We start from the raw sequence: 13,241 nt of genomic DNA, 5'->3' as shown, positions 1-13,241 counted from the left end.
CCTTATTACCTTTTTTCTTTCTCTTCAATGGCGGATTACAAGTATTTCAGAAAGCGTCAGACGGTCAATATCGCAGGCAGTTTAATGGTGCTCCGTCCATGCTCTGCCACTACTTTTCCGGATAATATGTTGTTTCATATTGTCCCGGTTTGGGTTCGAGTGCTTCATCTCCCTTTTCATCTTATGCACTCTTCCGTCGCTGCTTACCTTTTGTCCCATGTCGGGGACATTTGCGAGGAGGAAGTTGTGAACTCCTTAACTCCCTCTCGCTCTTTTGTTAGGGTGAAGGTTTGGATAGATCTTTCCAAACCTTTGATCCCTGGGTGCTATTTGGCGATTAGTGACACGGAACATCAGTGGATCGGGTTTTCTTACGAGGGTGTGTTCAGATTCTGCAAAACTTGTGGCGAAGTGGGACATCGTGTCTCATTCTGTCCTTCGGGAAAGTTTCAGGGAGCTCGGCGTATCCATGCTCGAATGGAGGAGCTTCGTGCCAAAGGTTTGATGGTTCTTCATGGACCACCTGGGTCGAGGTTTTACACACCTGAAATCATGGGTTTACCTTCAAGGGTGAAATACTTGACATCCGAGATTGATCTTGCGGCACCTGACGAGTCCCCTCAAGTTGATTCAGGTGGGGATTCCCCGGTGTTTTCGTTCTCTTCTTCTCCATCTGACAATGGAGGGGACGAAGAAGCACCCTTTGCAGCGCCGCCACCTGAGGCAATGGTTCATGATGACGAGTCTCGAGAAGTTCTGCTAGAAAAGCATCCTTTGGTTCGTTTTGTCCCTTCTCGCGATGGAGCATCTACATCTGCTGGTCCTGTTTCACCGGGTTTTCGAATAGCAGCTCCTGAAGTTGACATTGATCCTACTTTGGACCTTGGCTTACCTGACCCTGTTACACCCCCTCGCCAGCTTGAAGTGGGCATGCTTTTTCGTGATTCTCTGGCTGCTGGGCCTAGTAATGGGTCTGGGGTTTGTTCTACTCCTGCAGACGAGTTGGGTAGGAGAGTAAAATTTGTTTTTAAGAGGAAGGTAATATCTGCTCTTAATTATTTAGGTAGACCAAGTTTTAAGAAATCCCGTAGCGTTTTTTGGACTTGACATGGGATTTCCCATCCGTGTCTGTCTTTGGTCCTAGAACGCTCCCCCGAGTGTCTCTATGAGTTCCTGGTCTCGCTGGTTTGACTACACACGAAACCGAAATCTCCGGATTTAGTTATCCCTGGTTTTGTTTGTGGGTCGAATAAGCGCAAGCATTCAAGCTTGGACTCAGGCCTGGAGTTTTCTAATAAACGTCCTAAATATTTTGTTGCACGAGTTTGGGGTTTTCAGTTTTCTTCTCTAACTATGTTTCCGTCTTGTTTCCTGTCTTCTTCCAGCGCTGAAGATGGGTGGGCTTGCTTAGGTCAGGTGGTGGACCTTAAGTCACCACCCGGTTATCAATGACTATCTTTTGTTGGAATTGTAGGGGATTTGGTGAAGCGGATGATCCTACAATTCCGTATCTACATCAAAGTGTCCTTAAACATCATCCGCTGATTTTGTTTTTGCAAGAGACTCACACTAGTGTAGATATTGCAGCTATGAAGACTCACCATCTTGGGTTTCCTAATTATTTTGGAGTTGACTCTAATGGTCGTAGTGGTGGGCTCCTTTTGTATTGGGGACGATTCGTAGATATTCAAGTTATCGGTAGTTGCCCTCGTTTTGTTTTTTGTAAAATGGGCATAGATGTAAATCAAGGTGTTTTTAGTGACATGTATATTATGTTCCTGTATGGGGATCCCGTTTTCCAATATCGGTCTGGTTTATGGGATCGTATTTCTAATGAAATTTCTGGTTTTTCTCCTTTTCTGGTGATTGGAGATTTCAATCAAGTGGACTTACATTCCGACAAATTTGGCGGTTCACTAACAATTAGAGGACAAGCTGATTTTATAGAGTGGAAATTAAAGAACAATCTTGTGGATATTCCGTTCTTTGGCCCGCGTTTTACCTGGACGAATGGACAACTTGATGAAAGTTGTATTATGGAACGTCTTGATCGTGCGTATGCAACTCAAGATTGGCTAGACTTGTTTCCCTCTACTTCGGTTCTGCACCTACCTATTCTTGTATCAGACCATTCGCCAATTATGTTACGTTTTCTACCGCAACCAAGATCGCGCAAAAGACCATACCGTCTTGACAACTGGTGTCTTCAGCTACCGGAAGTCATTGATCTTGTTTCTAATGCTTGGAATACTCCTGTACACGGCTCCACTTCGTATGTTCTATCCCGCAAGTTAGCCGCAGTTCGTTTTGCTATTCTGAATTGGATTATTCACCACCGCATTTGCTATGGTGTAAATTGGTCGTCGATTGAAACAGAGCTTCTATCAGCATCAACTTTTATTTGTGATACAGATGCTGCAATCTCTTATCACAATCTCAGAGCTTCTAATCTTCAACTCATTTCCAAGCAACATAGTTACTGGTTTCAGCGAATTAAGACAAGGAAAGAATGTTTAGAAGGCCTCCCGACTAGATTTCTTTTTAACCGGGTAAAACAACGATCTTCCAAGCAGCGGTTAATTTCTCTTCGAACTTCTGATGGAACATGGATTAATGACCCGACTGAAATTGAAGCGGAGATCCTTACTTATTTTCGTTTGATAATGGGTACCAATCATTCGACTCAGGCTCAGAATTTTCAGTTGACTGAGGATTTTCTATCGGACCTGGATATTCCGTCGCTTTCATCAGATGACTGCTCCATTCTATCTACTCCCTTTAATGAAACTGATGTTCTAAGAGTCATTCGTAGTATGGATGGATCGAAATCACCAGGCCCGGATGGAATTACACCCCGGTTTTATCAGCTGTTTTGGCCTCAGATTGGCCATGTCGTGACGGCGGCTATTTTGCAGTTCCTCAACTCTGGGGTCATGTTGAAAGAATGGAATCACACTCATATTATTCTTATTCCGAAGGTGGCACATCCGGAGATGGTCACTCAGTATCGACCCATTAGTCTTTGCAATGTCATTTACCGGATTGCGTCGAAATGTCTTGCAAATAGACTTAAGCTAGTAATATCATCCATTGTGTCAGATTCTCAGCAAGCTTTTGTACCGGGCCGACTTATGACTGACAGCTGTATTATTGCCCATGAAGTGCTGCACTATATTAACAAGACAAAAAAAGGTACAAATTGTTACGCGGTGCTTAAGCTTGATATGAACAAGGCTTTTGATCGGGTTTCATGGACTTTTCTCATGCTGGTTATGAAACGTATGGGTTTCCCAACTTTCTGGCAAAACATTATTTGGGAATGCATAGCTACGGTCTCTTACAGGGTTCTTATTAATGGAGAACCTTCTGATTCGTTCCGAGCATTTTGCGGTCTTAGACAGGGTGATCCGCTGTCCCCCTATCTTTTTATTATGTGTATGGAGGTGTTGTCTCGACAGGTAATCAGAGCAGAGAAAATCGGATCCTTAACTGGCATTAAAATCTCCAGATACGCACCTACGCTCTCGCACTTGCTCTATGCGGATGACGCGCTTCTTTGCTGCAAAGCAACTCCGTTGGCTTTTGAGACGTTAAGAGATCTTTTCAAGGAATTTGAAACGGCTTCGGGTCAGATGATTAACTTAAGTAAGTCCTTTATTAAATTCACCCTAATACTCCTGATTTTTTGCGAGCATCCGACATCTATTTTGAAGATGACTCACTTTCCCTCTTTTGGTACTTATTTGGGAGTTCCTATTGATATCCCTCGCAGAAGGTCTGAGCTCTTTCTTCCTTTTATTGATTGTATGACTACACGCATTGCATCCTGGTCTGCTCTTCATCTTAGCCAACCGAACAAGTTGATAATTATTTCGGCTATTTTGCTTGCTTCTCTGAATCATCTCTTCTCTGTGGTTCCTATTCCTAGCTGCGTGAGCCGAAAAATAGATGCCTTGCTTGCAGCTTTTTGGTGGCGTAATGATTGGAATAAGCACTCTATACACTGGACATCCCAAAGCGTACTGCAAGCACCAAAAGAATATGGGGGTCTTGGCTTCAGAAACTCCCACATTCTCAGCCAAGCTTTGCTTCTTAAGAATTTCTGGCGAATACACTCACAACCAACTGCAATTCTTGCAAGATATATGGTTCCAAAGTACGCCCGTGATTTGCCAATTCCTTTAGCTACATCTCGGGTTTCTCAGCCATCTTTTATATGGGCGGGTATTTGCAAAGCTGTTTCTTCGGCTAAAACGGGGATTTCTTGGAAACTTGGAAAAGGCAACTTAGTGGATATTTGGTCCAGTTGTTGGATTAATGGTAATTTGCCATCGCCTACGGTCCCTATTCCAAATCCGTTACCGTCTCTTTCTGAGTTCTTACTCCCTTCGGGTGACTGGAATCCTTTCATGGTGTTCCGCTATTTTTCTTCATCATGTGCTAAGAAGATTGTGGCCATGGAACCACCTGATCAGAATTTTGACGATTTTCTCTATTGGAAATATACGGAGGATGGCACTTATTCGGTTAAATCAGGCTACTCCATTCTTTGGGCTGCGTCTCCAGCTGCCCAATGTATCCGCTCTTTTGTCCACACTTTTCCTTGGAAGCATGTATGGCGGCAAGGAATTCCTCCAAAAATCTCAGTTATGTTATGGCGTCTAGCTCACAACATTATGCCAACAAATGATAATCTACTTTCAAAGCGTGTACCAGTTGAATCTGTATGCCAACTTTGTCGGAATTCCCCTGAAACAGAAGAGCACTTGTTTCGTTCTTGTGAGATTGCCCAACATGTCTGGAAAGCATCCGCTCTAGGGATAAACTCCATAGCCAATCCATCTACCCCTTTTATCTCGTGGATTGCCGACTTCGTGGTTTATCTGCACAGACAATCTTTAGCATCTGCTAAATATTGGTTGCTGCTTTGCTTCTGTTGTGTTTTTCAGGCTATATGGACCGCTCGCAATTCTGTGCTCTTCCGAGAAGACATTGTCAATCCATCGTCTATCTGTCAACTTCTTGACCACCTGCTTCACTCTCTTCATCGGGCTTCCGAGGTACGTCCTGCTCAAGTGCACACCAATTATGGGATACTTATGCCCTCTGTTGCGTTGGGTCCTTCAATATCTCAACGGGAAAGGATTTTGATATCTGTTTCGGCACATCATATCCCAAAAACAAACTGTTTCACCTGCTGCATCCAAAGTTCCGATTTGGATTACTCCGACTCAAGTGAAGTTCAAGCTCTTACGCTTTTTGAAGCATCTACAAGAGCTCTTTTAAGGGCTATGCGCTATGCCCACTCCGTGGTATCGACTTCTGTTAGTTTTCAGGTTACCTGCGGTAAACTATCTGCAGTTCTGGCAAACTCTTTGCCAGTCCCAATTAGTGTGCGGAATTCTATCCGAGAAATCCGTACTTTGTTTGTGATTTACCCATACTGGTCTGTAAGCCTGGCAACAGGCTAGCTACGGTGTATTATATCTTTTTTTAATATAAGCAGTTTATCATTGTCAAAAAAAAAAAAAAAAAAATTATCGAAGAGGATTTTTTAATTTTTTTTTTCTTTTTCAAATCAGTTGGAGTATATTTTAATAATGTAAAATGCTAGTTTCATTAAAAAATTGTCGAGTTTGAGAGATATGATTAGTATTCCAAAACGCTCCCTAAACAATGTTATGTTATACTCCCTCCGTCTTAGTCAATTATCTATTGCTTTTGGCACAAAGATTAATGAAAGAAGTATGAATGAAGTTGGACTACACAAATCACATAGCCCCACATGCAATGAAATGTAATTCATAAAAAGTTGCCAAAAATAAAAATAGATAACAATTCAACGATACACCCCAAAATGAAAACAGATAACTATTGATCGGAACGGAGAGAGTAGTACAAATACTACCTCCACCATCATAGTATATAGCGGGAAAGTGGTGATTGACCCCCATAACTTTGTGCAATTGTGAAATTAACCCCCATAACCTTCAATTGTAGTGATTAAGCCTCATAACTTACATAATAAGTTAAATTAAACCCTTTATCAAAATCTCACGAGAAATTCAATTTATCATATCACAAAAGTAAAAATGGCTATGTTCTTATGAAAAATACGAAATAAAATTTTAAAATATTAATAAAAGAAATTTCAATTGCAAAATATTTTGTTAGGTACAGATTTATTATTTCAATTGCAAAAATGGTCACGAGAAATTCAATTTATTATTTTTATATAAAGTGCGGATTTTTCAATTTTTTGTAAAAAAAAATTAATTGCAAAATATTTTGTTAGGCAGTCGTGTTAAAATTAGAAGTCGGAATAAAAGATTTTCATGACAAAAAATAGAAAAAATATAATAAAAAGGAAAAAAAATATTCAAATATTTCTATTTTTCAACAATTAAAAAGAGTTCACATAAAATTGTTAATTGTTTTTTTTTTTCCAAAAAATTATACCGAATTACATACGTATGTTAAAAAAATGGTTTTAATATGTACTCCTACATATGATTTCAGTATGTTATATGTATACGTGTTGGTATAGTGTTGTTGGTATATAGTGAGATTTTGGTGAGATTTTCTTAAACTTTTATTTCAGTATTTTTCATAAGAATATAACCATTTTTTTTACTTTTATGATAAGATAAATTGAATTTCTCGTGAGATTTTGATAAAAGGGTTTAATTTCACTTATTATGTAAGTTATGAGGCCTAATCACTCTAATTAAAAGTTGTGGGGGTTAATTTCAGAATTGTACAGAGTTATGGAGGTCAATCACTACTTCTCCATAGTTCCTAATTATCAAGATCTAAAATTTTCTCTTACAATAAAAGACTACATGTAATTATTGGCTAGGGTAGACGGGGTGATTTTTTGGCACACACGTATGTAGTACCGTGGATAGTTTCATATGATGAGCAATGTAGAACAATCAAAGGAGCAATTCCTTTTTTAACCGCCATGAAATTGTAACTTTAAAATTTGTCAACTAATTTCCAATAAATAATTTTAGTAGTTAGCTGAGACGGAGCAAATAATTAAATTAGGAAGAGATAAGGCATCTAAAAATCCAATCCCCAACGGTCTAAAAATGAGTCGAAATAAGGAAGGAAAGGAGTTGACCGTGGAAAGACGAGGAAGACATATTGTCAACTAATTTCCAATTTTCATTTATTTATTTATTTATTTATTTCCAATCTCCTCACTCTCTCTTTCACCAGTAGTCACCCTTTTTAACCTCTGCTCTTCTTCTTCTTGTTACATAATAAAGCCGAATTGATAATATATAGAGGGAAATGAGGGATGTCTTCAAGTGACAGAAAAAAGAGTAGATCATCATCAGCATCATGTTGGAGTCCATTTAGAAGTAATAGTAATAGTAATAGTAATAAAGATGAAGGGCAACAACAAGAGCCTTTACTTTGGTCAAGAGATCTTGATAAACATTTTCTTGGTGAATATTCATTTGCTGTTTTTCAAGCTAATCATATTGTTGAAGATCATAGTCAAGTTGAAGTTGGTCGTAATGCTACTTTTATTGGTGTTTATGATGGTCATGGTGGTCCTGAAGCTTCTCGTTTCATCTCTGATCATCTTTTCCATTACCTCATCAGTTACTTACTCATTTCCTTCCTTACTTACTTTTATTATTATTATTATTATTATTATTATTATTATTATTATTATGACTTCTTCTCATGATGACTGTTGTTGATTATTTTGTGCAACATTTGGTTTTATTCGTGGATTTGTTTTATTCATTTGTAATTCTTGGAGTTTTGTGCTGTTACATCTATATTATTATTTCAATATGTTGTATGCTTATGTCAATTGCTAATAAATATGTGGTCTTTCTTCTCTAATACTAATATAATATTCCCATATATTTTAATCACTAGTTTGGTTTCTTCCTTTTTGGGTCTTTTCTGTTGATGTTGAAACTATCTATCTGAATTCTGAATTGAATGCCACCTCCAATATGGTTAAGATACTCCTACTTCTTTCATCTGTCTTTGCTTTTGTTTCGAGTTATTGTCGCCGTTTTCTTAGTAGTTATCCAATTATTTCTTCTTTGGTTATGTTTTCTGAAGCATACTTACTTAAATTGGGATTCAAATGACTTTCATGAGCAGGTACAACCGTCCAAGTTAAACATTATATTAAGTTCCTTTGTCATTTTCATTCTGTTGGCCATCGACTTGAAATTGGGCGGTGTAGTTGACACTTCACCAACAATATTAACATGATGTATCTTTTCCAGTTTCTGATTCGAGTATCTCTCATTGTTTCCCTATGGATTTCAAACATTGCAACTCCATGTTTTCACGATAATGCCTTCTTGGTTATTCTCTTGAATTGACTGCTTGCTAAAGCTATGAGGTGTGATGAGTATATGACGTGAGCGTCAACTTTGCACAAGTTTAAGCAGTTGTTTGGTTTGATTCCTTTTGCACGCTTTCTTGTTTTAGCAATGTGCTGTCCTAAAATGTAATCTTCGGAATTAATTAAAAATATAGGAGATAATAGGCTCTTTATGAACGATATATGTTAGTGCTGCCCCTTCCTAGTGATGAACAATTAGGAATTTCCTAGCTCAATAATGATATGATGTCAATCTGAATGTTGCTGCAATTTTTTATACTGTCTGATTTTCTTTCTTTTTCTGAAGCATCAACTTCGAAATTACAAATTTATGGTGGTTAGTAAATTGTTGCCAAACTGAATGAATGATGTATGTGTCTTACTATTACAGTATCAAGGTTTATATATCATTCTACTTTCTAGGCTGGATTAGTTGAACGCTAAAGCATCTCATGTATTCTAATGTAGAGCTTGCTCGAGACAACAGAACTATGTCGGAGGATATCATTAGGAATGCTCTTACTGCAACCGAGGATGGGTTTCTTAAACTTGTCTCACGGACATTCAGATTTAAGCCCATAATTGCAGCAATTGGATCTTGCTGTCTAGTTGGTGTTATATGGCAAGGGACAGTATATATTGCTAATTTGGGTGATTCACGAGCTGTGATAGGTTGCTTAAATAGATCAAACAAGATTGTGGCAGAGCAATTGACAAAGGAGCATAATGCTTGCATGGAGGAGGTTAGAGAGGAACTCATTTCTAGCCATCCGGATGATTCGTCTATTCTAGTCATGAAGCAGGGTGTGTGGCGGATTAAAGGCATAATACAGGTCTCTTTCTTCTTCTCTTACTGTCGAGATGGCTAATGTAATTCACTTCTTTCTCCTTTCTTTATGTATGTGGAAACAGTGGCTCTTGTTTGAGATAATCTCACACATGAGAACAGCCCAAATATTTTTGTAGTCATTAACTACATGCAAGACCGTGTCATATAGGTGATTGTATTGTGGAATATCTATGTAAATATCCTTCTAGAGCTGTGTGTAATTTTAGCTGACATCCAAACTAATTCCATATTCGTTAATGCTAGTCCTTTATTTTTAATGTTTTCATCGAACGGGACATCCTTAGATTCATTTGAGTCAGTCATCCTGATATACATAATTCTAGTGCTAGGAGTTTGTTGGATGCTGAGCATGTTATTTACTGAATGTTTATCTTTTGATGGATCCTTCAGCAAATAAACTATCGAAGCTGGATGACTTCTTTGATAAAATATCATAAAACCCCGCTTTCTTGTTTGATTTTAAATAACATTCGTATTATTTGGTGTCCTGAACAATTTTTGGCTTGTATGGAATATAGGTCTCACGATCCATTGGGGATGCATACTTGAAGAGTCCAGACCTTGCTCTCGATCCCTCATTTCCACGATTCAACTTTCCTGAACCAATTAGGCGTCCTGTGCTATCAGCTGAGCCGTCTATCTACACCCGGGTTTTGCAGCCAAGTGACCAGTTTCTGATATTTGCCTCTGATGGACTCTGGGAACACTTGACTAATCAGGAAGCAGTACAAATTGTCCACAACAGCCCTAGAGCGGTAAATGCTCTTTCAATACCCCTACCCCAATCATTTATAGCGGTGTGGTGTTTTTTTTGGTGGTGGTGGTGGTGGTGGTGGAAGGAGTCACGAGCAATTTTAATGCTAATGGATCTAAAATACCCGGACATGAGCTAAGCTAGTACAAATACATAGTTCTGTTTGTTAAGGTGCATTTTTTATTCCGGTTACCTGCAGGGGATTGCTAAGAAATTGATCCACAAAGCTCTGAAGAAAGTAGCAAAGAGGATGAATATGAAAGATGAAGATCTGAAGAAAGTGGAGAAGGGGGAAAGAAGAAAATACCATGACGATATCACTGTGGTAGTCATCTTTTTGGATCATGATTTGCTCAATGAGAACGTTGAAATACCTGAAGTATCAGTACAAGGATTTGGTGATACTGCCGGGCCATCAAAATTCAGCCTTTTGAAGTCGACAACCTAAAACATCAGGCTTTGCTCAAGTAGATTTGTAGAGCATCTGGAAGATCCTGCAGTCATTCTTTCGACTGTTCATATTGGTTTTATTATAATATAGGACTTGTTCAAATTGTTCAATCTGGTCTTAATCGAATCTGGTTGAGAAATTTAGGAATTTTTTTCAGGCTATAATCACTGAATCAATCAGGTGACAGTTTGTATAAAAAAAACTAAACTCTGGCATTATGTAACTAAAGAATTTTGAGTAATTGTAAAAAACCTCTGTTAGGCCGTTACTTAGATTCTGGTACTATGTTAATTGCTTGAAGTATTTTGAGTGATTAAAAATCCTCTATGATTCCTTCAAAATCAGTTCAATGATTATGGCCTTGTGGGTCTTAGTTATTAAACTCTTGATGATATATTTAGCTGTCCAGATCTTTCATGGAAATAGATATATTTGTGATTATAGTATTGAACAACAATTAGTGAGTTAATGTAACAGTGAGTAATTCCCTTCTTGTTGTGGGGCGCTTACGAAGAGTTAAACAGCTAGTCAATAAGCTTGCCTTATTCTCGTGGTCATTAACCGAACTCTCGATTTCATGGTTAAGGAATGAGATGAGCAACTACCACAACAAACACCCTTAGTTATTGTATTTGTGAGACCATTTACTAACTCCAGGAATGATACATGGAGTACGTATAAAGAAAATTCTAAGAATTCCCAAAAGAAAAATATTCTATTTTGTTAAAATGTAAGTAATATATTAGAGAATTAAACCATCGCAAAACTCGGTGTGATATGATACACCACCAAATCAAGACAATACAACAACAAAATCTAGTGTGTTCATCTCCTACAACAAAATCACGAGACCATCCTCAACTCGTTTTATCTCACTCCACTCAATTGCCTCGATTATTTTAGATCTCTAGTCAAGACCTTCGAGTGAAGCTTTAATCGGACTAAAACTTTATCATGATAATATAGATAGATATTAGTAATATTATAAGTTGTTCTTAATAAACCGATAAATCTTTGGTTATATATTATCTAAATACAATAATATTCAAATGTATATTTTTTTAATGCACATTATTATTAAACAAAAGGAGCGGATGCTAATATCGCTCAAAAAGTTCCGTTTTTAAGTATATATATTAGTATTGATACTAATTCATCATCAAAGTCGCTTTGGCCGAGTGGTTAAGGCGTGTGCCTGCTAAGTACATGGGATTTCCCCGCGAGAGTTCGAATCTCTCAGGCGACGTTTTTCTTATTTTGTTCCACCTTTTGTTAGGGTTCTACTTTCAACACTGAAAAAAAGAGTAAAAAGGTCCTACCGGGAGTCGAACCCAGGTCGCTGGATTCAAAGTCCAGAGTGCTAACCACTACACCATAGAACCGGTTGATGCTACACTTCTCAAAGGTTACTAATAAAACCATTCATTTTATTAATGTTGACATGACCACTAATAAAACAGTAACAATATGACTTCCATCTTTATGTTTATTCTTCCTCTCTCTCTCTAAAAAAACCCTCTCTAAAAACCTAGCCTCCATTATTATTCGGGGGCTTCATCGATCATCCATCGATGGTAAGCCCCACAAAAGCTTTCTTAAACAACTAATATTATGCAGATCTATCTTATTTTCAATAATAGTCTCCCTTTTGGTGAGATCTGTTGTTCCGTCCCTTCTTTCGGAGTTTTTCCATTTTTTCGTGGGATTGTTATCAATATAATAAGTTTTAATCGACGGGGAGATTATCAGATTTGTTTCGTGGATGAATACATCAAGACGGCTACACTGTTTCCCTCCATCAAGAAGGATGCAAAGACATCGATTATTCATAGATTCAAGAAATTTATGATTTTGGAGCGGCAGCGCCATTACCAGTATTTAGATAGTTATTTTTTTTTTTTTTGAGGAAAACCCAAAGGGTTACTGCATTAAAGAGAAATCAAACGATACAGCATTGTTAACGATCGGAGGTAAACTATCCGACCATACGACTCTACCAACGGTTCTAGGAACTAAATGAGCAAGAGAATGAGCTACACTATTGTTCATGCGACAAACATGAGACCATAAAACAGAATGAAAAGAAATACTAGCAGCTAAGATATCGTCTATGACTAGAGAAAAAACATTTCTTCCTTTTGCCTTTCGTTTGAGAGCTTCGACAACTTGCAAACAATCGCTTTCGATCATGACCATAGAATGTCCTCTCCGACTTGCTTCCAAAACTCCTTCGAGAACGGCCACGGCCTCAGCTACTTGTGGCTCCCAAACCTGCTCCTGCACACATGAGACGGCCCAGAGAACCCTACCCTCGCTGTCACGGCAAACCACCCCCATCGTCACCCCAGCATCCTCTTTCACCCCCGCGTCGACATTGACTTTCACGAACCCATCAGGTGGTTTCTTCCATCCCTTGTTTCGTACCTGCCCCTGGCTTCTATTCCCGCTCCCACCTATTCCCTCATTCCCCCATCCTCCACCATCGATCTCTTCAACAACGTCCCAAGCCCTTTTAACCACACCCCCCGGATCAACCTCTCTTTGGTCAAAGACAACCTTGTTCCGGTGTTCCCAAAGGGCCCAACACCCCACCATAAAACGCGATTGTTCCCGCACTCCCATATCCCTCCACCTGGCCTCAACCCAGTCCCGCACTCCCACACCTTCCTCCTCCTCCTCCCTATCAAGCTCCAGCCCTTCCCAAACCCTTTTGGCAACAATACAATCCTTAAACAAATGAATACTCGTTTCGAAAAAGGAATTACATAAAGAACAAAAAGAAATCTCACCTCGAACCCGAGTCGCTATATTCGCTCTTGTT

At 38.8% G+C, this 13,241-nt stretch overlaps 2 protein-coding genes and 2 non-coding genes across 4 annotated transcripts; 3 read left to right on the top strand and 1 right to left on the bottom strand.

Annotated features, from left to right (window-relative positions):
• The first annotated feature begins 1,448 nt into the window (after positions 1 to 1,448).
• Positions 1,449 to 5,471, top strand: LOC141639712 (uncharacterized). The gene has a single exon (XM_074448771.1). The coding sequence runs from the start codon at positions 1,449 to 1,451 to the stop codon at positions 5,469 to 5,471; it is 4,023 nt and encodes a 1,340-aa protein (XP_074304872.1).
• A 1,405-nt stretch (positions 5,472 to 6,876) lies between these two features.
• Positions 6,877 to 10,720, top strand: LOC141639710 (putative protein phosphatase 2C 25). The gene is made up of 4 exons (XM_074448768.1): positions 6,877 to 7,616; positions 8,834 to 9,198; positions 9,734 to 9,970; positions 10,169 to 10,720. The coding sequence occupies exons 1-4, from the start codon at positions 7,307 to 7,309 to the stop codon at positions 10,415 to 10,417; spliced, it is 1,161 nt and encodes a 386-aa protein (XP_074304869.1). The 5' UTR covers positions 6,877 to 7,306; the 3' UTR covers positions 10,418 to 10,720.
• An 864-nt stretch (positions 10,721 to 11,584) lies between these two features.
• Positions 11,585 to 11,666, top strand: TRNAS-GCU (transfer RNA serine (anticodon GCU)). The gene has a single exon. It is a non-coding gene; the product is annotated as a tRNA-Ser (tRNA).
• A 64-nt stretch (positions 11,667 to 11,730) lies between these two features.
• Positions 11,731 to 11,802, bottom strand: TRNAQ-UUG (transfer RNA glutamine (anticodon UUG)). Its single transcript has one exon. It is a non-coding gene; the product is annotated as a tRNA-Gln (tRNA).
• Positions 11,803 to 13,241: the final 1,439 nt, after the last annotated feature.

This window comes from Silene latifolia, unplaced genomic scaffold (genome assembly GCF_048544455.1).
Source record: "Silene latifolia isolate original U9 population unplaced genomic scaffold, ASM4854445v1 scaffold_567, whole genome shotgun sequence".
Classification (NCBI taxonomy): domain Eukaryota; kingdom Viridiplantae; phylum Streptophyta; class Magnoliopsida; order Caryophyllales; family Caryophyllaceae; genus Silene; species Silene latifolia.
Note: the sequence above shows the minus strand (reverse complement) of the source record. Positions and strands in the feature narration are given on the sequence as shown.

Bases quoted from the DNA above. Each gene is read 5' to 3' on its own strand.
- LOC141639710 (XM_074448768.1), top strand. From the start codon at position 7,307: ATGTCTTCAAGTGACAGAAAAAAGAGTAGATCATCATCAGCATCATGT. The intron at 9,199-9,733 runs GTCTCTTTCTTC...TATGGAATATAG, and splicing joins GGATTAAAGGCATAATACAG to GTCTCACGATCCATTGGGGA. The intron at 9,971-10,168 runs GTAAATGCTCTT...GGTTACCTGCAG, and splicing joins TCCACAACAGCCCTAGAGCG to GGGATTGCTAAGAAATTGAT.
- LOC141639712 (XM_074448771.1), top strand. From the start codon at position 1,449: ATGACTATCTTTTGTTGGAATTGTAGGGGATTTGGTGAAGCGGATGAT.